At 51.8% G+C, this 26,553-nt stretch overlaps 1 protein-coding gene across 5 annotated transcripts in view; it reads right to left on the bottom strand.

Annotated features, from left to right (window-relative positions):
- The window catches only part of Tmem94 (transmembrane protein 94), a 35,484-nt gene extending 9,174 nt beyond the window's left edge, over positions 1 to 26,310 (bottom strand). For 3 of the 5 annotated variants that reach the window (XM_057773540.1, XM_057773541.1, XM_057773544.1), the window contains exons 1-9: positions 10,792 to 11,067; positions 3,403 to 3,522; positions 3,066 to 3,193; positions 2,677 to 2,813; positions 1,850 to 2,052; positions 1,264 to 1,415; positions 826 to 928; positions 561 to 647; positions 244 to 360 (exon numbers count right to left, since the gene is read on the bottom strand). In XM_057773540.1, coding sequence (XP_057629523.1) covers positions 244 to 360; positions 561 to 647; positions 826 to 928; positions 1,264 to 1,415; positions 1,850 to 2,052; positions 2,677 to 2,813; positions 3,066 to 3,193; positions 3,403 to 3,522; positions 10,792 to 10,845 — 1,101 coding nt within the window. In that variant the 5' untranslated portion in view covers positions 10,846 to 11,067. Of the gene's footprint in view, positions 1 to 243; positions 361 to 560; positions 648 to 825; positions 929 to 1,263; positions 1,416 to 1,849; positions 2,053 to 2,676; positions 2,814 to 3,065; positions 3,194 to 3,402; positions 3,523 to 10,791; positions 11,068 to 13,590; positions 13,721 to 14,373; positions 14,379 to 26,206 lie in introns of those variants that run through there. The other 2 variants (XM_057773542.1, XM_057773543.1) reach the window with 2 other exon arrangements.
- Positions 26,311 to 26,553: the final 243 nt, after the last annotated feature.

The following is a 26,553-nucleotide window of genomic DNA, read 5'->3' as shown; positions in this document are numbered from 1 at the left end:
GAGGAGACGGCTACCTTCACAAAGACCTCCACGTCTATACAGCTGGGCTCACTGATGGGATCCACCCCTGGGCCTGGCCTGGAACCTCCTTGGTAACAGAAAGTACCTGAAACCAGCAGAGATTCCCACGGCCTCAACATGCTAAAACCAAGGTGGATCTGGACTTCGGCCCCACTTCCTGGCACAGCCAATTAACTCTTTTTGTTCCTGCCACTGCCCTCTAGATGCTTTGGAACAACCTACCAGGGAGCTGGGTGAGGCCTTGCTCATCTGGGCCAGGACACGAGCTTCTCCACAGGCGGTAGCCAGGACCCAGAGGACTGGGAAGAGCAGAGGGAGGATGGGCAACATGCCATTCACCTGAGAAAGAGCAAACCACATGCCAGGATCCTAAGGAGATGCTGCTCCAAAGGGAGGAAGAAGGGGAGGGATGCCATCCCCCAGGGAGCTGGAAGGAAGGGAAGCACAGGAGCCAATCTTAAGCTAAACCCTGAGACACCCCAGGCTGCAGAAGAGGGGAGAACAGAGAAGCTCAACAGAGAGGAAAGGGTCGTCCTTGCCTGGAGCTGGAGAAGGGTGTACTGCCACGAAGTAACCCCAGGAGCACTGAACATGAAGCGCAGGGCATTGGTGATGAGAAAGCCAGCCTGTGGGGACAGGAGGGGCATAGCCTTAGTGACTCCCCGGAGAGGGACTGAGCTGCAGGCCCTTCCTTTGGTATTCTCACTGCCGGCTCACTCTGACCCCTCCATGCCGTCTCGCCTGGGCTGGGCCCGCAGCTCACCCATGTCTGGCCCTCTCCCCGCCCTGCAGTCTCTCACGCACCAGGACCACCGGCACGGCATAGTGAAGCATCACCGATTGGACCGTGAACCTTTCATTGTCCAGAGCGGTGACCGGGCGCAACAGGGCCATGTCCAGGCACCATCTGCAAAAAAATGGCAACCCTCAGTCTTTCTGAGGGCAATACGCCAGACAGCCACACCTCGAAAGGGTTTTGGGCCTCTCTCCTGGACAAACCATCACCAAATACCTCCAGGTCCTGAAATTCCCTATTCAGCGTTAGCCCCAGCCTGGGCTGCACAGTGCCATGAGAGAGGGGCTGTGGCCACCACCATGGCTATTCCCTCAGCCTAAAAATGCTCACAAGAGGATGAACAGGTGCCTCTCACCAGCAGGGCAGGTAGGATGAGGCCCCCTCCTTGTCCCAGGAAGCACTGGAGGATAACCCAGCAGGGCCGGACAGGAGGAAAGCAGTGCTACCTGACGCTGTCAATCACAGGAGTCTCCAGGACACGGAAGAGCCGGTACTGCTGGGGGTTCTGTGGTCCCTTCTTCACCTCCCCCCTCGGGGAGGGCGGTGGAGAGAAGGGGGGGAACAGGTCTCCCGGCTCCAGGACAATGTGTTCGTCGTCCTGCCAGCAGTGATGCGGAGAGAAAGGCTCCATCAGAGTGCATTGTGGGTCTTTTGGGAATGGGGAGGTGGGCTGTTTTGTTTTGGGTTTCTTGAGACAGTCACACTGCCCTGGAACCCACAATCCTTCTGCCTCAGTCTCTACAGTGCTAGGAATATAAATGACCAGCACTGTGATTGGCAAGACCACTCTTTCTGAGCAGAGCCAGTCAAAGTAGAAATAGCTCCCAAGGTCATGGTCTCTCCTCTAGCAATAAGCCTGCTGGGGTGGGCCCTATGGGACTTGGGTTTCCAGGAAGAGACAGAGCAACAGCAGGAGGAGGTCCCAACCCTGCCCCGGGTGCCCTGGTAACCCCCACGCTGGGCAGGAAGCTTCAAGGTCTAGCCTCAGGACTCCTAATGGATTTCAGATCCTCTCCCAGCTGCTCCCTCTACCTTGATGCCCCTCAGGGAGGCGAAGGACTCCTGGCCAGGCCTCAGGGCTATGATGTCTCCTTCTACCAACAGGCTAACTGGCAGGTTCACCAGGTGTCCATCTCTGTAAGCCCAGTGCAGGGACCAGGACGGTGCAAAGGGCATGTGGAGGTCTGGATACATGGCGTTCGGCCATGTGATCTCCTTTCCGTCCCTGAGAGCATCTAACGAGAACAAAACAATAGCACTGGCTCTGCACACCTATTCCATGCATGCAAATGCACCCCATATTTCAACAACACCTGCCCTGAGAATCCTTCCCTAGTGACCAATAAATAAAGAATGATTCCAGCACTGTGGGGAGGCAGTACAGAAGGAGTGAACCTGTCTGCCAGGCAACAAGAGATGACTTCCAGGAAGACAGGGACAGCATGGGAGGAGACCAGGAGGACAGGGACAGCATGGGAAGAGACCAGGAGGGCAGGGACAGCATGGGTAGTAGGCCGGGAAGAATGGACAAGACTTCATGAGTTAGAGACAAAGAAGGAGAAGCAATCCAGGGGGAGAGGAGCAGGAAGCAGGCTGGACAGAGGGGCTCTAGGATGGAGATGAGCTACAAGGAAAGGCTGGACTGGACAGCTGGAGCCTGGGCAGAAGCAGCAGCTCTCAGGAGCTGTGTGTGGCATCTGGGATGGCCTGGAGAGGCAAGAGGGAGCCACAGAAGGCACCTGTCACCCAAGACCTGCCTGGCTGGGTCTGGACTGGTGGTGTCTGGCTGGGTCTGGACTGGCGGTGTTCTGACGCGTCACAGCCTCATTCCTAGAGACTGCTCTGATCCTCGGCCTCACCTTGGATTTGGTCAATGATCCCCCGGAGCCTGCGTTCCACCTCCTGGCGCTTCAGCCGATCTTGCCGCCCAATAAGGATGAGATCCAGAAGGAGCAACAGGAACAGGGCAGAGGCGTTTACCAGCTCCACTCCATGGCTGGTGTTGAGGGACACAGAGAATGGCATGCATTTCCAGAGAAAAGGCCTCCCAGTCAAGCTCCCTCCGCCCATTCCTCTAGCCACTTTTGAAAGTGGTCTTGCTTGCTTCCTGCACCTCTGTCCCCAGTCAATAGAAAGGGGACTCTTCTGTACTCAGGTCACTGTGGCAGCTCAGGTAACAGCCTCCTCAGAGCCTTGGGATGGCCGAGGGGTTAGAACGGAGTTGGGAAAAGCCATGGTCCGTGCTTACCTCCCGGCTGGCTGGCCCCCACAGCAGCACAGCAACAGCAGCACAGCCAACAGCATGAGAGAAGCCCCCGGCCAGTGGAAACAGGAGCAGCGGTTACCAAGGTGCAGGAAGCTGCTTCTCCATGTCTCCTAGAGCAACACGACAGGCAGGCAGTGAGTCTCCCAGCTCGCCCCAGTATGCCCACCTCTTCCAGCAAGTAGGGTGGAACTTAGGACTATGTGAAGTGTCAGTGGAGTCTTTGCTGTCCAGGGGACAAGCACAGTATGTCCCTAAGACAGGACCTCCCTGCTTCGCTGCCCACGCAGCCATGCTCCTGTCACCCCAGAGGAAGCGTCACCTTCCATGTGCGACATTTCTTCCGTTCTTTGAGGTGTTTCTCCAACACAGCCTCCAGCTGTTCCTTCAGGACGCTGAGGGCCTTCCGGGTAGACAGGCCCAGGGCCAAGGGGGGCTCTCCCTGCAGGGAGATAGGAACAGTCAGCATCTCCCAGGGCCCTGCCCAGACTCACTCTTTGATTGCAGGTCTTCTTCCCCATCCTAACCCCACACTCCTTATAGCCAAGTAAAAAAGAAAAGCAAAAAAAGGACTTTCTCAACTCAATTTGGTGGTTAGACCATTGACCCATGGAGCCGGGTGGTCTTCCTGCCCCATCCAATCTTCTTGCTCCCAGCCCCATCCCCTACCCCATTTTACTTCAATATTTCACAGACCAGAGGGTATCTATTTCTTATTTATTGTTTTATGTTTTGAGGCAGGTCTGTCCATCTATTTATCTATTTCTGGCTGCCCTAGAGCTCACAGAGCCTCCTAAGTACTAGGATTAAAGACGTACATCACCCTGCTCTGTTTGTTTCTCTCTCTCTCTCTCTCTCTCTCTCTCTCTCTCTCTCTCTCTCTCTCTCTCTCTTCTGCTCTCCTACCTCTCTGGTTTTTTGAGACAGGGTTTCTCTGTGTACCCTTGGCTGTCCTGGAACTCCCTCTGTAATCCAGGCTGGCCTCCAACTCAGAGATCTGCCTGCCTCTGCCCCCTAAATGCTGGTATTAAAGGTATGTGCCATCACTACCTGGAATATATCTCTTTCTTTAAGAGAGTTAACTCAGATGTTGTTCTTAATCATTCCTGGGGAAGGCATGTAAGAAAAACTTTTGGCTGGTGAGAGGAAGAGGGGCGGAGTGAGAGAGAAGCCATGGAGCCACCACCAGAGACTGCCACATGACAATACACAGATTAAGAGAAATGGGTTAAATTAATATGTAAGGGTTAGCCAATAAGAAGCTAGAGCTGCCGGGTGGTGGTAGCACACACCTTTAATCCCAGCACTCAGGAGGCAGAGGCAGGTGGATCTCTGTGAGTTCGAGGCCAACCTGGTCTACAAGAGCTAGGTCCAGGACAGGCTCCAAAGCTATAGAGAAAACCTATCTCGAAACCCCCCCCCACACACACACACACAAAGAAGAAGCTAGAGCTAATGGACCAAGCAGTGATTTAGTTACTACAGTTTTTGTGTGATTATTTTGGGATTAAGCAGCTGGGAACTAACAAGCGGCCCCTCTTACTACAAATTGGCGCCCAACGTGGGGCACCAGATGAAGAAGGACACTTAAAAGAAATCCCACACTAGCTCAGAATTGAGAATAATACTGGTTTATTTATTTAGGGGTAGACTCACAAATCACAATCCTCTGCTGGAACGGAGAACAGCAACCAAATCCCACAGCCGGAAAAGAGGCCAGTTGCACGCTTTACATAGGCATAAATAAGAGGCCACGCCCAAGTGGGCAGGTAACTTAAAGGCTGCTGGTGGTAGGAATTTCCACAGCAGGCTGGTGAAATGGTTTTGCAGGTAGAGGTGTAGGCTGCTAAGCATGATAACCTGAGCCCAAGCCCCAGGACCTACGTGGTGGGAGGAGAGAACCAACTTCTGCAAGCTGTCCTCTGACCAACACACACACACACATAATGACGTTTAAAAATTAAAAAAAGAAGACCCTGCCACCTTCACCTTCTAGCACCGCTATTTTGCAAGACAGGGCCTGTGACACTAGAAATTAGGCAGGACATAATCTCGGGGGGACAGCTAGCCATTCTTACAGACTGCACCGCCACTCGGCCCCTCTCCTCTCCACAGGGACCTCCACCTGGGCCGTCTGTGTTGAGAACCACTCATCCCTGCTCTCCCCTTCTCTCACTGCACAGCCCTCCTTGCCAGCTGGTGGATGTTCCCAGGAGACCTCTGCCACAGCTGCCACCCCCCCCCCCCCCCCCGCTCCGAGACCTACATTTCACTCTATTGGCTGCCTCAGAGCTGCTTTACAGGAAACAGGAAATATCCCAAACTCCAAACTCATCTCTGCCAATCACCTCTCCTCCTCCCACACTTCTGCACCACCCCAGGCTCTAACCTGGCCCCCACACCTTTCCTTCCCATCCCTTCTTTACCTTTTCCAAACCTACCGCAATACCCCAGCCCTCAACAGCCAACTCCTTTATCTTTACATTTCTTTTTTTTTTTTTTTTTGGAGACAGGGTCTCTCTGTAGCTTTGGTGCCTGTCCCGGAACTAGCTCTTGTAGACCAGGCTGGCCTTGAACTCACAGAGATCTGCCTGCCTCTGCCTGCCTCTGCCTCCCGAGTGCTAAGATTAAAGGCGTGCGCCACCACCGCCCGGCTATCTTTACATTTTTATGATATTTGATTGACTGACTGTGTCAAAGGTCAACTTTCGGGAGTCAGTTCTCTCCTTCCGTCACATGGGTGCCCATGACCCAGCTCATGTCGTCAGGCTAATGGCAGGCATGTTTCTCCACTGAGCCATTTCTGCAGCCTCCTCTCCTCTACTGCCCAGTCCTGCGCCTGCTCTGTGAGGCCTTAGGAGCCTGTGGCCTCCCAGCCTCTCCCTGCTCTTCCTTCTGCAGCCCTTGCTCCTTCAGCTCACGTGCAAAGGGACGTGTACTTCCTGACCAAGGACATACTTGCCACCAGGCAACTCTTGCTTCTTCAAGATAGCTCAAATATCATCTCCTGTGAGAGGGACAAACAGTTCCCAAAAGCCCAGAGCTGCTCTTCAGGTTTGTGGTCTAAGGGCATCAGGGCAACCTGGCTCTCAGCTTGTACCTTATGGAATTGATTCTGGATTTGCATGTCTGGTTCTCCTACTGTACCTTAAATTCCTTGAATTTGGTATAGTATTTGGTACAGAATTGAAGAGGAATACTCCTATTCCCACAAGCCCTCCCCACTGAACCACAGCAGACAATGCCAGACACACACAAACTCAGTGAATGAGTTGAATGGATGAGCACAGAAATAGATTCAACGATCCCAATGGCACCTTAGTTAGGGGACATCAAACAAAGCCTGCAGTGGTACCTGCAGCTTTCAAAGACATGCCAGCTGGGTGGTGGTACATGCCTTTAATCCCAGAATTCAGGAGGCAGAGGCAGGCAGATCTCTGTGAGTTTGATGATAGCCTGGTCTACATTGTAAGTTCCAGGACAGCTAGAGCTACACAGAGAAACCCTGTCTTAAAAGAGAAAAAAAAAAAAGAAAGAAAAAAGACCAGGTGATGGTGGCACATGCTGTTAACCCCAGCACTGGGGAGGCAGAGGCTGGTAGACAGATCTCTGTGTGCTTGAGGCCAGCCTGGTCTATAGAGTGGGTTCCAAGACAGGCTCCAAAGCTACAGAGAAACTGTATCTCAAAAAAACAAAAATGAAGAAGGAGGAGGAGAAGGAGGAGGAGGAGGAGGAGGAAGAAGAGGAGGAAGAGGAGGAGGAGAAGGAGGAGGAGGAGAGGAGGAGGAGGAGGAGAGGAGAAGGAGGAGAGGAGGAGGAGAAGGAGGAGGAGGAGAGGAGGAGGAGGAGGAGAGGAGAAGGAGGAGAGGAGGAGGAGAAGGAGGAGGAGGAGGAGAGGAGGAGGAGGAGGAGAGGAGAAGGAGGAGAGGAGGAGGAGGAGAAGGAGGAGAGGAGGAGGAGGAGAGGAGGAGGAGGAGAGGAGGAGGAGGAGAGGAGGAGGAGGAGAAGGAGGAGAGAGGGAGGAGGAGGAGAGGAGGAGGAGGGGAGGAGGAGAGAGGGAGGAGGAGGAGAGGAGGAGGAGAGAGGGAGGAGGAGGGGAGGAGGAGGAGAGAGGGAGGAGGAGGAGGGGAGGAGGAGGAGAAGGAGGAGGAGGAGAGGAGGAGGAGGAGGAGCCTGTCTGGATACCATCCTGACCCCACTGACCAAAACTTAAAATTTTAAAATTTCTGGGATGAAGCTGATGTCAGGGTGAATTCAGTGGATAGATCTCCAACTGTAAAATACAAGGCAATGGGACCAAGAAACAGAGTTCTGAATGGGCAACAAGTTTTCCCCAGAGGCCACCTGAAGAGCTTCCACCAGGAAAAGTCCAAGCAAAAGCAGCAAACTCTTGGCCCGAGATATCTCAAGACTGTCTACTGAGAACAAAGGGCTGTGGGGACACTCTGACTCCTTGTCCTACCTCGCCACTCCAATGGCCCCATTTCTGTCCTCTGCAGGGACCTGTTCTGGCTTTGCCTATAGCAGGCCACTCTGCACTTCTCTTTCCTGACTAGTTCCAGATGTATCCCCTGGCTTTCTCCTTGGCCATTTGGTTTTGGTGGGACACACACCTCCATGACCCTAAGGGCCTGCCAGGCCTGAGGGGCAGGAGCCCAGTGCTACACACCTTGAATTGTAGATACACATAGAGTCCCCAGTGTCCACCTCACCACTGGCCACCTCAGCTTTCCAGGGTGCATTCACCCCAAGAGTCTCAGCTTCTTTTTTGTTTGTTTGTTTGTTTGTTTGTTTGCTTGAGACAGGGTTTCTCTGTATATCCCTGGCTGGCTGTCCTGGAACTCTCTCTGTGGACCAGCTTGATCTCGAACTCACAAGGGATGTGCCTGCCTCTACCACCAATTGCTGGGATTAAAGGTGTGTGCCACCGTTTCCTGGCGACTCTTAGCTCCTTTGCCTGAAGCCAGTAGGATCTTGACCCTCCAGAGCCCAGGTCCAAATCAAGCACTCAGTGCAGCTAGGATCCATTATACAACTTCCCAGAAGGGCAGAGGCCTTCTTGGGGGCTCTAGATAAGTAAGGCAAAGGGCTCCAAAGGGCAGGCTGGACCTGTTCCTCCCTGTTGAAGGAAGGAAGAGGACCTGGGGCCAGAGTAAGAGGCCTGTGCCCCCGGCATCTTCCCTCACACTAGCCTCTCCTCTTGAACTCCATCTTCTCTGGGCTTCCTCTCCACAGTCGGATACAAGAATTCCTGGGAAGGACAGGATTCACAGACCATACCTCTAAAACAGAGGAGGGAGAGAGGACCATTGCAAGAGGTAAGGGCTGCATGCCCAAGAGATGGGACAAGCAGTAAAAGGGTCCAGGAGACGTGCACAGGCTGTAAGGTAACATGGGAAGCTGCTGGACCTCAAGCTAGGACCTTCTGCCCAGGAAGGAGCAGTTCCCTGCAGGACTGAGAGAAGTCTATGAGAAGCTAGGGAACCAGAGAGACGTCCCTCCTCTAGCCAGGCCTGCAGAGCACTCACTGACTCCCAGGTTACACCGTTACCACCCAGACATCTCCTGCCTCCTTCTCTGCAGCCTCGAACCCAGGACCGACCGCCTCGTCATCAATTGCTTTCCCTGTCCCAGGTACTCTGCTCTTCTCCGGGGGAGAGAGGCATGGTCAGAAGGTGACAGATGCTCCGTGGACAGGACACCTGCAGAGCTGCCTGCACGCATCTGCCCATCTGCCCCCGCATGTTGTGTCTGGCCGGGGGCACCAACTCCAGACAGGGGATTAAAGACAGTGCAGCAGAGGGAAAATAAGCTATTCTGTAATTACATGCTGCCCAAAGGAAGTGCCTGCCCACACAGGCTGGCCCTGTGGTGAGGATTGGGCCTTCTGAGCCAGTCTACTCTCTGTAGGGTTCAACCATGCTGATCCAACTCCCAAGCCTGTTCGGCTCACCCTTCTGTGGAAGGAGAGCTAGTGTTCAGGGTCAGATCGCTGCTACCCTCATTGCCTGAGCTTTTCCCCAGGTGGCAGAAGATCCAGAGGGAAGGTGCTCAGTGGAAAACCATCGTACTTTCTGAAGGAGGAGCAGGACCAGTTGGTAGGGAACAGGCAGAATGACACAGGGCACTCCGTGTTCCTGGGCGCCTTGGAGAGACGCAGCAAGTTCCTATTATCTGAACAATAAATAAACTAAGTCAGCACGGGCTAAGGTCTGCTTCTCTTTACCTACTGAGGTCAAGAAGGGTGAGGAACATTTTGATGTGCCTTAAGTTCCCAAGGCTAATGAGAGATTTCTCCTCTTTCTCTGATGCTAAAAACTCACCCCTTCCCTGGCACTGGCACCCCTAGACGGACTTGTGGGGGCCAGGAGGGACCAGGACAGAAGGGCGCTGAAGTCATCCAGGCAGAGCCAGCCCTCCCCACTACTGTCAGCGCTCACACTCAGCCAGAGTGAAGAGGAACAACCTGACTCAGAAAGGCAGCTGCTGTCGTTTGGTTGGGTTCTGTTTTGCTGTTTTTTTGAGACAGGGTCTCACTATGTAATCCTAGCTGACCTGGAACCCACTACGTAGACCAGGCTGACCTCAAAGTCAGAGATCTGCCTGCCTCTGCCTCCTAAGCGCTGAGATTTGCCCACCACGCTGGACAAAAAGGAAGTCTTGGCTTGGGAGGCTGGATGCCCTCACCAGCTGGGCTGGTTCTCTCTGTTCCACCACTGAGGAGGAGCACCAGCAGGACTGAGCATTTGTGGGGAACAATGAGGGCAAGATGACTGGAAGTCGCCAGCAGTAATCTAACACTGAGCGGGACCCCACTGCCAAGGTGTATAACTCAGCATCCAATAGCCGGTGCACCCACCTCAGCAAAGAGCCCCAGCACCCAGGCCCCAGCACCCGGCCCCAGCACCCGGCCCCCAGCACCTAGCCCGTGTCCCTGTCGGGCACTTCTGAGACTCGCTCCACTTTTCTTCCTACTCCACCTGCTTCAGAAGCAGCAAAATTATGGCTATATATTCAGGAAGGCAGGTTACAAAATAAACTTTGACTGGTTGCCTTGACAACAGACGGCCACCAGTTATAATCAGCTGGGTCCCTTCGCCAGTCACCCCATCAGAGCTGCTGTAGTCAGCACAGACGGAGAGGAATCCCTCTGAGTTTGGCTGGCACATCTGGGCTCGTCTGCAGCCGGCACATCTGGGCTCATCTGCAGCCTGGCCGGCCAGAGGCAGAGCAGCACCGCTTACTCCTCTCCGTTCCTCGTAGACTCACACAGGCCCCGGCATTTCCACCCACCTGCTTCTGCATCTTCAGCAGCCACCGAAACCCAGAAACTATCCCAGCCCTGACCCCTGACTCGGTTACCTGAGTGATCCAGCAGGGGAAAAAGTCCCCTCATTATAGAGAAGGAATGGAAGCCAGGCCCTGGGCTTTCATCACCTGCACATGGAGCTTTGGGTCCCAGCATCCTCTTTCCCTCTGGGAAACTCAGTCCCCAAGGCTGCTCTGGATAACTTGAAAATCTGGCTGGCCATTCCAAGACACGCTAGCTTTTCGGTTCTCAGTCCCAATCTCCTTCCAAAGCCCTGGCTACCCCAGGCTCATCCTGCCCTGCAGCATCTTCAGGACTCCTCTAGCAGCCATAACCCAAAGACGCCCTGGTAAGCAGGGCAGGAGGCAGTAGGAGCTGTGGAAGCCAAGCTGGCATACTCACCGTGCTGTGCTTGCCCCAGTGGGGCATCCATAGCTCTGCCTGCTTGAAGAGCATGGGGCAGAGCCCGAGGGACAAGCAGTCAGGTATGGTCACTCCCAACACCACCCTTGAGGAGAGAGGGAGACGCAGAACAGAACGAGGGAGCGAGAGACTGTGTGAGCGAGAAGAGGGGAGAGGGCTGGACCGTGTGTGAGTGAGAGGCCGTGGCTGCGGAGAATTGGGCGCAGTGGAGCAGAGCTTCAATCTGCTGATTAATTCAGCCTATTTCCAGTCACGCTGCAGATTCAGGGAGGGAGGAGGAGGCAGCAGGCAGCAACAGCAGCCCAGAGAGGGAGGGAGGCAGAGAGGGAGGGAGGGAGGAGGGAGGGAAGGAGGAGGGTGAAGAAAGGAGGGCTGAGAGGCCAAAATTGGTTCCCGATCTGCCTGATGTCCAAGAGTCCAGTGCAGGGTGAGCACAGAGGGGAGATCCAGCTAGAGGACAGCCAGACGGACAGAGGGACATTTGGACAAACGAAGGGAGCTGTCAAAGGCCTGGAGCCCCCAGGGCAAATGCTGGCATCCAGGAGTACCCTGGGGGACAGATACTGAATCTCCTGCCGGACTACCTGTCCACCGCCCCTAGGACACTAGTAAGCATCCCACCGTGGCTGAGCTCCCTGCCTCTCGGAGAGCCTAGCTAGCAGAGCCCAGGCAACAGCAGACCTCCACCGTGAGAGCCGCAGGGAGGAGGGCAGAGAACCGGGGTTTTATTAATAGCGGCACATCCTGCAGCAGGGAGGGGTGGCCAGCAGGGGCTCCAGCAGAGACTTCGAGGAGTCTGGAGGAAGAGACCAGGAGAGAGCAGGCCATCTAAAAGGGCTTCTTAGGATTTTAATGCCCTCTTTCCAGGAGATCTAGAGACCCCACAAGTCACTGACCCACAAAGGGAAGCATTATATTTAGGCACAGTAGAGACCAGGGCTGCCTGGGTACACCGGGATCTCTTTTTGGTTTGATTTTTTGTATATTTGTTTGTTTGAGACAGAGTCTCTCTGTATAGCGCTGGCTGTCCTGAAATTCAGTGTGTATGTAGACCAGATTGGCTTCGAACTCAAGTGATCTGCCTGCCTTTGTCTCCTGAGTGCTCAGGCTAAAGGCATGTGCCACCAAGCCCAGGTACAGGCAAAAAGGCTCCCAGGCTGCACTTTAAGCCTGGCCCGAGTGACGCTGGTCCCTAGTTTGACATAAAAGAAATCAACCCAGGCACTCTGGGTAAGGAGAGGTAAGACACATTCCTCTGCTAATGGATAGGCCATCTTCAGCATGGTGACACAACACCCCAGGGAGTGAGGACAGCCTAATGGGTCCCTTGGCTGGAGAGCAGGCTGGAGGCTGAGCGTGCTTCTCCAGGGCCCTCTGTCTCCTAGACTACACCCTCTCCAGCTGCTGAGAGGAAAGAGAGCACCTCCCAGCACAAGCCGGCCTCTCCCCTCCCCCTCGCTGGCCTATGTACCTCCCTGTGGGGCCCCTGCCAAACAGTAGAATGGGGACAGAAAGGAGGGACTGGGCAGTCCAGAGGTTAAGGGCAGGAAGTCTTTGCTGGGAGCAGGAAAGAGGGATGGGCGGGGTCAGCCTCTATACCAGTCTCTGTGAGGACAGAACCAGGCAGCAAAGCTCCCCCTGCTCCAGGGCACACCAGAGCACACAGGGTGCTGTGTAGACAGCAACACGGTCCTTTCCCTTCTGACCCACTCCCGCACTGCCTGCTCAAAGGCAGGAGAACAGCCCTGTTAGCTCAGAAACAGGGCCCAAGCTGGCATGGCCACAGTTCATCCACCATGTGCTTCCAGACAGGCTGGGAGGCTGGGAATCGGTGGGTCCGAAAGAGAGGGGACCAGGTATTAAAAGTCATCCAGGGACAGGCAAACCAGTCCTGGACTAAGGTGCTGGCTATAGACCACCTGAGGAGCAACTGTCACCATACAAACTCCCCTTAATCCTTCTTCTCCAAGAAGCCGGCTGAGAGTCCTGGGTAGTATTATCATTAGAGTTCACCTTTGGAGCCCAGCGTGTTATTGAAGAGACTGCTTAGTGGGTAAAGCACTCGCGGGGGGGGGGGCAGTCTTTGCCACAGGAGGAGAATACTCTAAATCTACTTCCATCCAGAGACAGCGAGAGTGCCTGAAGGCAGGGCCAGTCTTCCCTGCCTGAAATACTCAGGCCCGAGGACTTTCGATGGACACTGGCCTCCTCTGAGGCCTCACCCAGTTTGGCAACTGCCAAACTCACTCTGTAGTCCAGGCATGCCCCAAATTCGCAATTCTCCTGCCTCAGCCTCTACAGTAAGTGACAATACAGACCCGCACCACCAGGCCCAGCTCAGTCCTGTTGATTAGTACGCAGCTGTGTTTGGAATCTGACGAGGTGCTTGTCCCTAACCACAGACAGGGTGCCCAGCAGTCCTCAACATGGCCAGGCAGGTTGGGGCACAGCCCTAGCACAGTGCAAACAAACCAAATTACACAGCTCTGGGCAAAGCTGGCTTGGGATCAAACCCAATCAGAAAGCCGGCTGTCATGCAGCCATGTTAGCTGGGCTCCCCTTAACCTGTATTCATCGCAGCCTGGCAGTAGTGACCTCTGAGGAGGGGTCACAGTTATATCCCCCACAGGCCTCACGACACCCCCTTTGTTCACACTCAGTGTAAAACCTCAAGCTGAAGATCTCCCAGGAAACCCAGGGGAGGGGAGCCCAATAGAGATACCCCGAGATACCCCCCACCTCGCCAAGACAGACACACAGCAAGAGAGCAGGGCCCACCAGATGCTTCTCCTTCAGGTCCATGGGCACAGGGTACTTCAGACATGCCCAGATGAACACAGTCACACCTGGAAGGAAGCTTCCTCCCCAACATGGACAAACCCCGGTGAGTCTGCCACAGTCACAGCATCTAGGGAAAAAAAGAGGAAAGAAATCCCGTAAATAAGGTCACAAGGTCACAGGACTGGGAGACTGTTGTGCGACAGGTTGACCTCAACTAAGCCCCAGACCAGCAGCACCCTGCTGGCCTGGCCCTCTGGTGGCGTCCCTCAGGAGTCAGCCCTGGATGAGGCCCACTCCTGGGGGGTTCCTGGACGAGCCCCGGCTAATCAGCCGCCTCACAACTAGGGTTGAAGACAGCAGTAAAGTCATCTGGAATCTACCACAAGCCAAGTCATCAGGGACATCGGGAGGGAGGCTGGAAAGAGACCAGGCAGAAGCAGGCACACGATGCTCTCTGGGCTGAGCGGGTGCCACACTTGCCGGCACATGCATGCCCACAGGTCTTCTGAGCCTCTTGTGTGGGTGACAAAAGTGCAGGACAGGCACCTTGGGCAGAGGTCGGCCAGGGTGAGCAAGCCGATCTGAAAACAGTATGACAAAAGTCAGCTAGGTGCCTGGACAACGAAACCAGCCCAAGGGCTGGAATGCAGCCGTGTCAGAACAAGGCGCTTAGTGCGGGCCATAGCCCGGGTTGGATCTCAGCAGCCCTCCTGCTTCAAAAACAGAGCCCTGTGACCCTGACACCAGTCCCACCTGCCCCACCTGAGCCCTGATCCTCACCCTCCCGTCCTGGCAGCCAACACAACTTTCACAATCTCAGCTCAGGGCATGTTCTCAGTAAAAAGTGACACTGAGTAATCTGGCCCGGTGCCAGAGGCCGCCTCTCGGAGAAGCGCTAACCTGCTGATGAGGGCAGTTCTCCAGGGCCATGGCCAACCTCATTACGAGGAATCAGAGGCCTCGGAGAGCTGACCCATAAAAGAGCTGTCGAGAAACAATTAAAAATCTATGTCCAGAGGGCCAGCCAGGAAACTCGGGTCTGAAGCCACAAACTCCACTCCCAAATCCCACCCAGTTCCTCCGAGCGGCACCCATGTTGATGTCACCTGCCAGGCTGCCAAGTTTCTCCCTACCCCTTCCTTTCAGTCAGGACCTTCAATCAAAGCTGAGACACCCCCTCAGGGTCAGAGACAGTGACACTGGCAGTGGCCTTGCGAAGCGGTGACATTCAGTCTTTGGCAGCCAGCTGAAATGGGATCCTGAGAGGCCAAATCACTCCTCCCCAAGGCCACTCTGACCAAGCGGCCTGAGCCTTGTTTACAGCTATGGCTGAGGTCCCCATGACACCCCATCCCAGCAGGGGCTGAATAAGGTTTTCACCACACAGGGGAAGGAACCAGGGTCCAGAAGGGGATTGTTCCTACTAACGTCTTCTGCCAACACAACCAGAGGGAAATGACTGTGGCCAGCTGGAACCACAGCAGTGCAGAGGGCAGCCAGGAACATGACATTTTTCTAAGAGTCTCTGTATTCCCATCATTCCATACATGGGATTCTGGGAGAGGACTGTTCTTAACATCTGACCTGAAATCAGGAGCAGAACCCTTAAAGGGCCAGCTCTGCCTATATCTCGCTGCAAAAAGCAGAAGCATCAGCCGGGCGGTGGTGGCGCACGCCTTTAATCCCAGCACTCGGGAGGCAGAGGCAGGCGGATCTCTGTGAGTTCGAGACCAGCCTGGTCTACAAGAGCTAGTTCCAGGACAGGCTCCAAAACCACAGAGAAACCCTGTCTCGAAAAACCAAAAAAAAAAAAAAAAAAAAAAAAAAAAGCAGAAGCATCACAGCTAAATGAACACCTGTGGGTTCAGATCTCAGCTCCAACGTGTATCAGATACTGAAGGGTCTTGGTAAGTTATTATCTGTCCTTTTCGGCTTCTGCTCATTGTCCTTAGGATGGATGTGGCAACACCTGTCCCACAGCAGTGCCATGAGAATTATGTAAAATAGCATATGTGCTGGGCCTGGTACAGTATTTGGTGTTCAATAAACAGCAGCCACTACTATGATGAACAACAAGAAATGACAATCAAGTTCATCCAGGTCCAGAATAAGGACTCGCGGCCAGGTGGTGGTGGCACACGCCTTTAATCCCAGCACTCGGGAGGCAGAGGCAGGTGAATCCCTGTGAGCTCGAGGCCAGCCTGGTCTAAAAGAGCTAGTTCCTGGACAGCTAGGGCTGTTACACAGAGAAACCCTGTTTCGAAAAAAAAGAAAAAAAAAAAGAATAAGGACTCAAGGGGCTGGAGAGATGGCTCAGTGGTTAAGAGCATTGGTTACTCTTCCAGAGGTCCTGAGTTCAATTCCCAGCAACCACATGGTGGCTCACAACCATCTGTAATGAGATCTGGTGCCCTCTTCTGGCATGCAGGCATATATACAGGCAGAACGGTATATACATAAAAAATAAATAAATCTTAAAAAAAGAAAAGAAAAAGGAATAAGGACTCAAGCTGCCAAGCCTAAGTCTGGGCCGTGGGACCCACACGGTAGAAGTCCCTTGACCTCCATGTGTGCACAGTGGAAAGAGAAGGTATAGAGATTGAAATGAAAAGTCTCCTTGCAACAGACAGAAATTATCACAGAAAAACCACAACAGGTCAAAATGTGGAGAGCAAGTGCCCCTGACATATCTACAACACAGCTCCTGCACCCAGGGCTCAGAATCATAGCAGAACAGGGCGTGGAAAACCGTAACAGTCAAGGGAGCAGGAAGCTTGCAGCGAGATTTCATCTCCTAGAAATGTCAGGGAAGCTGCACCCATCGAGTCTCACTAACATGACTGTCTACACAAGACCTGAGCAAGGACGCCCGCAACACACATGCCAACAAGGAAGGGGGAATCTCATGGGGCCCCAACCCTAGAACTACAGGCAACCAAGGATTACCGCATGTGGGAGAAATAGACTTTCCCAGGGAAGAGCCCCCAAACTGGTTACCCAATACCAACAGCCCTAAAATTATATACATACAAGTAACAAACATCATAGGGACTGAGCAGGTTGTACTTAAATACTTAGGAATATATAGTTATTTCTCTCTCTCCCTCTCCGTGTGTGTGTGTGTGTGTGTGTGCGCACGCGAAACAATTTAAAAAATAGAGACCTTGCCAGGTATGGTGGCTCATGCCTTTAAGTTAAAATCCAGCACCTGGGAAACGGCGTCAAGTGGGTCTCTATGAACTTGACGACAGCCTGGCGGGCAGGATGAGTCCTAGGGCTGCCAGGGCTGCACAGTGACAGCCTGTCTCACACAAAATAAAACAAACAGCCACACACACACACACACACACAAAGAAGCCATGAATTTGAGAGAGAACGGGGCATGGGGTGCATGGGAAGAGCTGGAAAGAGGAATGGGAAGGGGAAAAATGATGTATTTAGATTTTAATTAAAAAAAAATGTTAAAGGAAGACCGCCTCTGTTTACAGACTAAATAATACAGTCTCCAGAAAACGGTATGAGGTCTGCAAGCACGAGGTTGTAAGGTTAAAATACAAATATAAATTATATTTCTCATGCCAGCCAGACGGCTCCGTAGGTAGAAGGCCCTTGCTGCCAAGCCCAATGAGCTGAGTGCAGTGCCTGGCACCCACATGTAAAAAGGGAGAACAAACTCCTGCAAGCTGTCCTCCAACTTCCACACACGTGAAACGGCATGCGCGCACACACACACAGAGAAATGCAGAGGCCAGAGAGATGGCTCAGCGGTTTAAAGCCCTTGTTGCTCTTGCAGAGGACCATGGTTTGATACCTAGCACCCACATACATGGTGGCTCACAAGCCCCTGTAACAGCAGTTCCAGAGGAACAAACCTCTTCTGCCCTCTGTGGGCGCCTGCAAGTGTATGGTGCACAAACCTACATTCAGGCGCATTAAGCACATGAATAAATCTGTTTAAATTAGACGGACTGACTTCATGTATATAGGTGTTTTTTCTGCATGTATGTATGTGTATTATGTGCGTGCCCCATGCACACTCAAAGGTCAGAAAAGGGCATCAGATTCCCTGGGCTGGAGTTGGGGATGATTGGGAGCCACTGTGTGGGTGCTGGGAACCAAACAGACTCTCTGGAAGAGCAACAAGTGCTCCTAACCATGAAGCCATCTCTTTAGTCCCAAATATTTTATAAAACAAAAAACAGAGCCGGGTGGTGACTTTAATCCCAGCACTCAGGAGGCAGAGGCAGGAGGATCTCTGTGAGTTCGAGGCCAGCCTGGTCTACAAGAGCTAGGTCCAAGACAGGCTCCAAAGCTACAGAGAAGCCAGGCGGTGGTGGCGCACGCCTTTAATCCCAGCACTCCGGAGGCAGAGGCAGGCGGATCTCTGTGAGTTTGAGGCCAGCTTGGTCTACAAGAGCTAGTTCCAGGAGAGGAACCAAAAAGCTATGGAGAAACCCTGTCTCGAAAAATCCCAAAAAAAAAAAAAAAAAAAAAAAAAGCTACAGAGAAACCCTGTCTTGAAAAACAAACAACAAACAAACAAAAAACCCAACAACAATAAAGCAGACATGGCTGGGGGAATGGCTCAGAAGACAAAGTACTTTCCATGTAAGTGTGGGTACTGGAGTCTCGATGCCCACGACATGGTAACCTACCTGTAACCTCAGCATTTGGAAGGCAGAGAAAGCAAAGTCAGAACAAGCTGACTAGCTCAACCAGCCAAACAGTCACACTTTCAGCTTCGTGAGAAGGTCCACCTCTCTCCAATATTCAAGGTGAAAAGCAGACGGGGAGACACATCAACTCTAACACACACACACACACACACACGAATATGAATACACACATGCTGTCATACATATGAGACGCATACATACACATACATGTGCAGAAAGAAAAGTTACCCTTAGTTTTATTCAAAATAGCCCCAAACCAGCAAGAGTTCAAGTGCCCATTCACAAGAGAATGGGTGAACAAATTCAGTCTCCCGATGCAGTGGGACCACCGGTAGATAAGGGAACGGTAGGACCGATAATACAACCATCTAACTGGATCTCCAAATGGTTGCTGTGTGACACAAGCCAGGCGCAAAACAGCTCCTGGTATATGATTCCATCCATGAACCCAGGAGCCAAAAGCAAACCTTCCCTCTTCTTCAGTGGTTATCTTGGGATTGTATTCCAGCAACAGAAAGCTGACCACCATGCTCCACTCCTTATGCCTCACAAAAGAGGGAAAGGGCTGGAGAGACGGCTCAGTGGTTAAGAGCCCTGGTTGCTCTTCCAGAGGTCCTGAGTTCAGTTCCTAGTGCCACATGGTGGCTCACAACCATCTGTAACAAGATCATATGTTCTTCTGGCCTGCAGGCATACATAATAAATAGATAAATAATAATAAATAAGACAAAACAAAAGAAAAGAAGGTAAGGAATGATGGCCTTCAAAGTATAAGACGTAACATCTCTTCCTGAGGAAAAGAGATTTGCTTTGCTTGCCTCAGTTTCTCAGGGTCTGGGACTATCAGCATATGCTACTGTACACAGAACGGCATCACTGTGTTACACGGATCAGCCTCAAACTCTTAGCCCTCTGTTCTTAGCCTCCCAAACAGCTGGGACTACAGATACAAGCCACAGAGAAATGTATAACAAACAGTTTGAGGGCTATTATAAAAACAGATAGCTAAGGGCTGGTGAGATGGCTCAGCCGATAAAGACACCTGCTGCCAAGCTAACCAACTGAGGACCTACGTGCTTGCAGGCAGCCAACTCCTCCGACTTCCACATCCACCGTGATTCTCCATGAGCCTGCACAGATACACGCGCGCAGAAAGTCAGTAAATAATAAAACAATAAAAATGTAATTTTAAAAACAGCTATGATTCCGGCTGGCCCTGAAGTATTCAACAGGAATTTCCAAACAACAGGCGCTGCAGGGGCCTGCAGGTAGCGGGGCAGCGTGGGACGCAGGATCAGGAAAGTCTCTCAGGAGAACTGAGGTGAGGCTAAGGCTGGGCAAGAGGCAATCCACACAGAGGCTACCAGTCTCAAGAGGGCACCAAGGAGAAAGGCGCACAGCCTTCTTGGGAGACAGCAGAAAGTGAAGAAGAAGGTGAAGAGCTCCCACCCACACAGGAAAGGACTCAGACCAACATGGCCCCAGAGGCCAGAGCCGTGAGGCCGTGAGGAATTGCTGACAGTTCCTCAGGAGACTCGAGTATTTAATAGTTAAAAAAAAATAAGAGGGAGAAGGGGAAGACATGACATGCAGGAGAGTTAGGAGAAAATAATAATAACCTTGGTTTGCCACAACAAGTAGCTAAAAACGACTACATCAACAGCCACGGAAAGAAGGGGTGCATGGCCCTCCTGCTGCCAAGCTCAGAACGGAGGCCAAAAAACAAGTACAGGTCCAAGGCTCAAGCTGAGGATGAGCTGGGAGCTGCCTGTCCTTCTAGACCCTTCTGATACAATCTGCATCAGGTACGCTTGCACGGCGGCCTTGCTCAACACACCAAACAGTATTTGATGGGCCCATACTTAGTTAAGTACCTGTAACCAGAAGGAACTAACTGGTGTGTTAACGCCACGATGAACGGAAGGTCTCCACAGCAAGCTATCTGGCTTCAACCTTTGCATCCTAGTCAATATTTTTATCAATGGCTTGAAGAAGGAAGCAGATGGCATGGTAATCAAATTCTTAGATAGTGTAACCCGGGGGAAAAATATCAAAGACAGGATCCAAGGAGATCGCAACAGGTTGCAAAGACGAGCCAAATCCAATAGCTCAGTTTAACTGAAAAGAATAATATGCCCTCAGCTCGGGCTCAAAAACTACCATAAATGGCTCAGTCCAATTCCAACACGTGAGCGTGCGCATGACACTTAAAGTTCATTATCTCCTGGCTAACCGTTAACAGACATCCTTCTTCCCAACAAGAAAGACATCTGATCTCTGCTTATACCAGAGCGAGTCTGGAATACCTCATTCAGTTGCACAACACACAAGCATTTTTTTGTTTTGTTTTGAGAGAGGGTACATAGCACTGGCCGTCCTGGAACTCACTCTGTAGCCCAAACTGGCCTGAAACTCACAGAGATCCACCTACCTCCCAGTTGCTGGGATTCCTGGCACGTGCCATCATTTCTGGCTATGACGTGAATGCATGACATAGATGAGGAGGTCAGGGGACAGCTTGCAGGGGTTGATTCTATCTTTTGTCACGTGGGGTCGGGACCTGAACTCAGGTGGCGGGGCTCGACAGAAAGACTCCTCACCGGCTGACTTGTCTCAGCAGTCCCCGCAATACAGAACACAGAGAGGGAAACTGAGAAGCTAGGTCCCGTGGTCTACGTCTGTAATCCCAGCACTCAGGACCCTGCGGCAAGAGGATCTCCAAGAGTGCCACGACCTGTTCTACATAGCAAGGTTCAGGCCAGCCTGGGCTGCAGAGGAATGCCATAGCCAACAAGAGGGAAGAAAAGGAAGAGGAGGAGAATACAGCAGGCTTCTGGAGAGCAATAACCAGAAGGAGAAACTGACAGGAGAAACGCGAAGAAGAGAAGGTGCTTATCCGACACCAAAAGCACACACCGGATGAAACAGCTAGAGACGAACGGTGCTATCTATGGCAGCAGGAGACAGTCTTGCTGTGAGAAGCCCCCCAATAGGGACCAGGACCTCCAGGGGAAGGGAAACACCTATAAAATAAAGATTAGAGCCAGCTGTGGTGCCTCATGCCCACAACCCCAGCCTGGACTGCAAATGAAGACTTTTTCTCAACATGTGAACGTGTGTGCAAACACACACACAAAACTAGAACAAACAAAAGCAGTATGAGAAATATTTTTCTATGTGATTAGGATTGCTTAACCTGATACAGTGGTATACACAGCACTTGGGAAGCTGAAACAGAATTGTCCCAAGCCTGAAGCCAGCCTGGGCTACACAGTGAATTCCAGGCCAGCCTGATCTATCAAGTGATAATGAGACTCAAAAAAGCAGAAAAAGAAGAGAGGGGAGAGGAGGGAGGGAGGGTGGAGCAAGGACGGAGTAAAAGCATACAAAAGTTAGAAGATGCCACGTGACGTCAAGGATTATAACACTACCGCACTCAAAGCGATGTGGTATTGGCTTGGTATTTGAGAGGCCAGAAATAGATCCAGACATTTTTGGACAATTGATTTTTAAGAAACGTACAAAAAGGATTCAGTAGAGGAAGGAAAGTGTTTACCAAAGGCAGTCGGAACAACCAAATATTCCAATCCGAAAAACAAAGAAGAATGCTGCCGATCACACATGGGACTTCTTGACAGCCAAAAGTCTTTGTGTGGCAAAGGCGACTGTTAACGGAATGGAGACAAATGACAGACGAATCTTGTCAGGCTATACCATTGACAGAAGAACATTAACATCTAGACTAGAGTAAGAACTAGGAAAGCTAGCCAACAGGAGATCAAACAACCCAGTCAATAAAAGAGCTTTCAAAAGAGCTGGTTCTCAAAATGTGAACTGCAGGCAGCCGGTAAACACAGACAATCGCCCAACCCACCAGCCATCAGAGCAATGCAAACCCAAACTACTGAGATTCCATCTCACCTGAGTCAGAGTGGCAGCTAGAAACAAGTAACAGCCCAGGGGCGGTGGCGCGCGCCTTGAACCCCAGCACTTGGGAGGCAGAGACAGGCGGATCTCTGTGAGTTCCAGGCCAACCTGGTCTACAAGAGCTAGTTCCAGGACAGGCCTTAAAGTTACAGAGAAACCCATCTTGAAAAACTAAAACAAACAAACAAACACAAGTAACAGCCAAGTGCTGGCAAAGACATGGACAAAAAGACATCCACCCGCTGGTGGGAACGAAAAGCACTCCAGTCACTACGGAATTCAATATGGAAGCCTGCCAAAAACCTCAAAATAATGCTGGACATGATGGTGCACGCCTTTAATCCCAGCACTCAGGAGGCAGAGGCAGGTGAATCCCTGAGTTCGAGGCCAGCCTGGTTTTAGGATGGAGTTCCAGGACAGCCAGGGCTATAAAGGGAAGCCCTGTCTCAAAAAAACAAACAAACAAAAATCTCAAAAGGCATGGTGGCAACCCCTTTTATCCAAGCACTCAGGAGGCAGAGGCAGGCGGATCTCTGTGAGTTAGTGATTAGCCTGGTCAACATAGTTCCAGGACAGCCAGGGCTATGTACTGAGCCCCTGCCTTGAAAAAAACAAAACAAAACAATCAAAACCTCAAAACAGATCTACCGTATGACACAGCTAGACACAGCTACATGGTTCCTGTGTCTCCAAGTCAACACCACAGACATTTGCACATCCGTGTTGACCACAGTGCTGTTCACAACAGCTGAGTCATGGAGCCAGCCTCCGTGACCAACAGCAGAGAAACAGAGAAGGAAAATGTGCCCCATGTACACATGGGGTTTTTTCGGCCATGAAGAACAAAGTTTTATCATTTGCAGGAAATGGATATAACTGGAGAGAATATATCAAGTGAATTAAGCCCGTCTTAAATATTGTTTGCATTTTGTCTCTCATTTTTGGCTCCTAAATTTTACATGGATACAAAAATCACATGCACATGCACATACACACACACACACACAAATGACACGAAAGGAAAAGCAAACCTATCCAGGAGAACAGAGGATACAGCTAGGAGAGGGAGAGATGGGAGGGAACGAGCAGGGGACAATGTGCTCCCTCTATGATAGACACTTGAGTGTGTCCTTAGATAACACAGGAGTAGGTACAATGAATATACACAATGAAAATTTTAGTAAAAGGCCGGGCAGTGGTGGCACATGCCTTTAATTCCAGCACTCAGGAAGCAGAGGCACGTGAATCTCTGTGAGCTCGAGGCCAGCCTGGTCTACTGGTCTACAAGAGCTAGTTCCAGGACAGGCTTTAAAAGCTACAGAGAAACCCTGTCTCGAAAAACCAAAAAAAAAAAAAAAGAAAAAAGAAAAAGAAAATTTTCCTAAGAAAACAGTCAAGCTGAGGGGGACCTTTAAAACATTATGCTACGCCAGGTGGTGGTGGCGCACACCTTTAATCCCAGCACTCGGGAGGCAGAGGCAGGCGGATCTCTGTGAGTTCGAGGCCAGCCTGGTCTACAAGAGCTAGTTCCAGGGGCACCAAAGATACAGAGAAACCCTGTCTCAAAAAACCAAACCAAACCAAAAAATAAAACATTATGCTAAATGGACTGAGCGGTCAGAAAGGACAAACACCATACAATTTCTCTCACACGAGGTTTCTAGAATGTTCAAAAACCACAGAGACAGAAAGTATAATGAAAGTTACCAGGGGTGGAACATTGAGGAATGGAGAGTTGGCTTTTCATGGTAGTTTCAGGTAGGGAAAATGAGAAACTTCTAGAGATGGGTAGTGGTGATGGTTACACAATAACACAGACTACTGAGTGCTACAGAACTTGTTAAAATGCCAAATTTCCTGCAATATATGTATTTTATCACCATTTAAAAAAATCAGCGAATTTCCGGCTCTGCCTAACATTACCAAAGCAATGTTCTCTTTGGAGTTTGCTGTCAGCTCAGGGCAGGGTTATGCCCTGGGAGCTCACCTGAGTCTCCAGTAACATCTTTCCTATGATTCCTGGAGTTTTTTGTTTATCTTCCTACAAAGGAAGACTGCTATCAAAAGCATTTTCAAGTGGAAGCTAAAATTATAAAAACTGAGATCACATGATTATGCTGAAACTCAAAGCCATCAGTGAGATTTGCCAGGTTTAGGGAGCATCAAGGTTGGGCTAAAATCTTGCCCTCACTCTCCTTGCCACGTCACGTGACCCGCATTGTTTACTACTGTCTCAGCAGCCGCAGGCAAAGCTGATTATTACTCAAACCCCTGATCATCAAACCACACACTGGGTCTTTCAGAAGGAAAACATCCCGGTTCCAACCGTGGCCTAAACTTTATTTCACCCAAGCCTGTTTGGAAACTCGGGTTTAAAACCGTTTTAAAGAAACCTGATGCCGGGCGGCGGTGGCACACGCCTTTAATCCCAGCACTCGGAAGGCTGAGGCAGGCGGATCTCTGTGAGTTCGAGGCCAGCCTGGTCTACAAGAGCTAGTTCCAGGACAGGAACCAAAAAGCTATGGAGAAACCCTGTCTCGAAAATCCAAAAAAAAAAAAAAAAAAAAAAAAAAAAAAAAACCCTGACTTTTCAGCCATGGAAGACACTGTGGTAAAAGTCACACAGACAGGAGAGCAACCGGACACGTTCACCAGAGGTGCCACGGGAGCCTTTTACCTGAAAACCAGGAATGGCCTTAGAGGCGCTGAGGGGCTTTCCAGCTTGCACTTGACAGCCCCGGTTGAGTTAAATATCACCTGGGATGTAGGCAGTATTTGTTTGACAGCTCCTCCCTCCCTGTACAGAAACTGATTCTGAAGTCCAGTTTAGGGGAAAGGAGCAGGGAGGAACCAAAGACTGTGTGACCTTTAGATCTCATTTGTTCTCCAGGAGGTAACCCTTCCAAAAGCTGCGAGCTGGCACTCTGTAGCCACTTAAAATAGAAACGTCAAGTGTTTTCTGTTTTCTCTCAATCTCACTGCCTGGTCAGCCTTTTGTGGTCTAATCATCTATGAGGTCTGGATACCAAAGGGGGTGAGCAGAGGTGAGCACTGCTGGGCAGTTAACTCTCCAGCTAGCTGGGGGCTGACTATCAAAGGGGTTTGTACTGCCCCTCGCTGGTCAGTGCAGTGCTCCCCAGAATCTAGGTGTCCCTGCCTATCAGTCTGCCAAGAGGGAACCTAACAGAAGTTAGGGCTAATGAAGCAGATGAGATTCTATCCGCATGGCTTCGTCCTGCTCCAGGCTAAGCCCACATTGGTACGGTGGGCTTATTCGGAAAGTGACTCTCAAACTTCTTTATCCCTTCAGACACTCTTATTTGACTTTTAAGATACTGAATCTCAGCTCTGCTTTTGCCTTCAGGGTTTCACCGGAGGGCGTCACACGGCAATTGCTCTACAGAATTGCAAACACAGCGGGGCTAGGGTTGCTTCTGAAGAACCTTGGTATGACTCTGAAAGCGGGGAAGCCCACCCCAACTGCAACATCGCAATCTTGCAGATGAACTAAAAGACCCTCGCAATTCCACCGGCCGGCCGGGTGCATTAGCTACTGTCAGCTCCGGGGCCCCGGCGTGCCCAGCGCGCGCAGTGGGTGACAACCGTCTTCCTTTGGGCTGGGACAACCCAGAGGCCTACAAACAAACACTCGTGGCATCAGAATGGGGAGCCCTCTGGCCCAGGGCCCGGCCACGACGAACCTGGGCCAAGGACTCTTTGTTGGACACAACCTTTATTTCCGACGAGGGGACCGCAGGCAAGGGGCAAACCAGGACAGGGAGGGAAAATAAGAAAACAAAAAAACACCCTGAGGACGTGAGGGAAGGAGCCGGCCGGGAGTTGGAGGCGGGCCCCTCGACTCCCCCACAGAGGGATGTCCCCTTTGATGCCACTTGCTGGGTGCACACCCCAGACACTCCTCGGCTCGGGTAAGAACTCAGAGGACGCGGAAGGTCGGGCCCCACGCCCCCTTGCTCCCCACTTCGGGCCGCCGGCCTTCTCGTACTTACCGGGGGACCCCCGGACTGGTCTTCCTCGCCCGCGTCCTCTCCCCTCCCTGCCCCCTCCTCACTTCACGTCCCCGCCTCCAGGGGCCGCAGCCATGTCCGTTACGGGCAGCTCGGAGGCGACTTGCCTCCTTCCCGCGACAACAAAGGTGCGGGCAGACCTGCTAAACATCCGGACGTTGATTGGTTGAAAGTCGAGATGGCGGCAGTTTCTGGATTTCTTATTGGACGTTGGGTGCGCTAAGATGTAGCTTTAACTGCCCCTCAGGGAGCCTGGCGGAATTATGCGATAACTTGCTCTGAAGCCGGGAGCCTGGGTCCTACCTTGGCACGATGCTCTGGCGTTTTCA

The sequence above is a fragment of the Chionomys nivalis genome, chromosome 7, assembly GCF_950005125.1.
Source record: "Chionomys nivalis chromosome 7, mChiNiv1.1, whole genome shotgun sequence".
NCBI classification, from domain to species: Eukaryota; Metazoa; Chordata; class Mammalia; order Rodentia; family Cricetidae; genus Chionomys; species Chionomys nivalis.
This window is presented reverse-complemented; position numbering and strand designations above follow the sequence as displayed.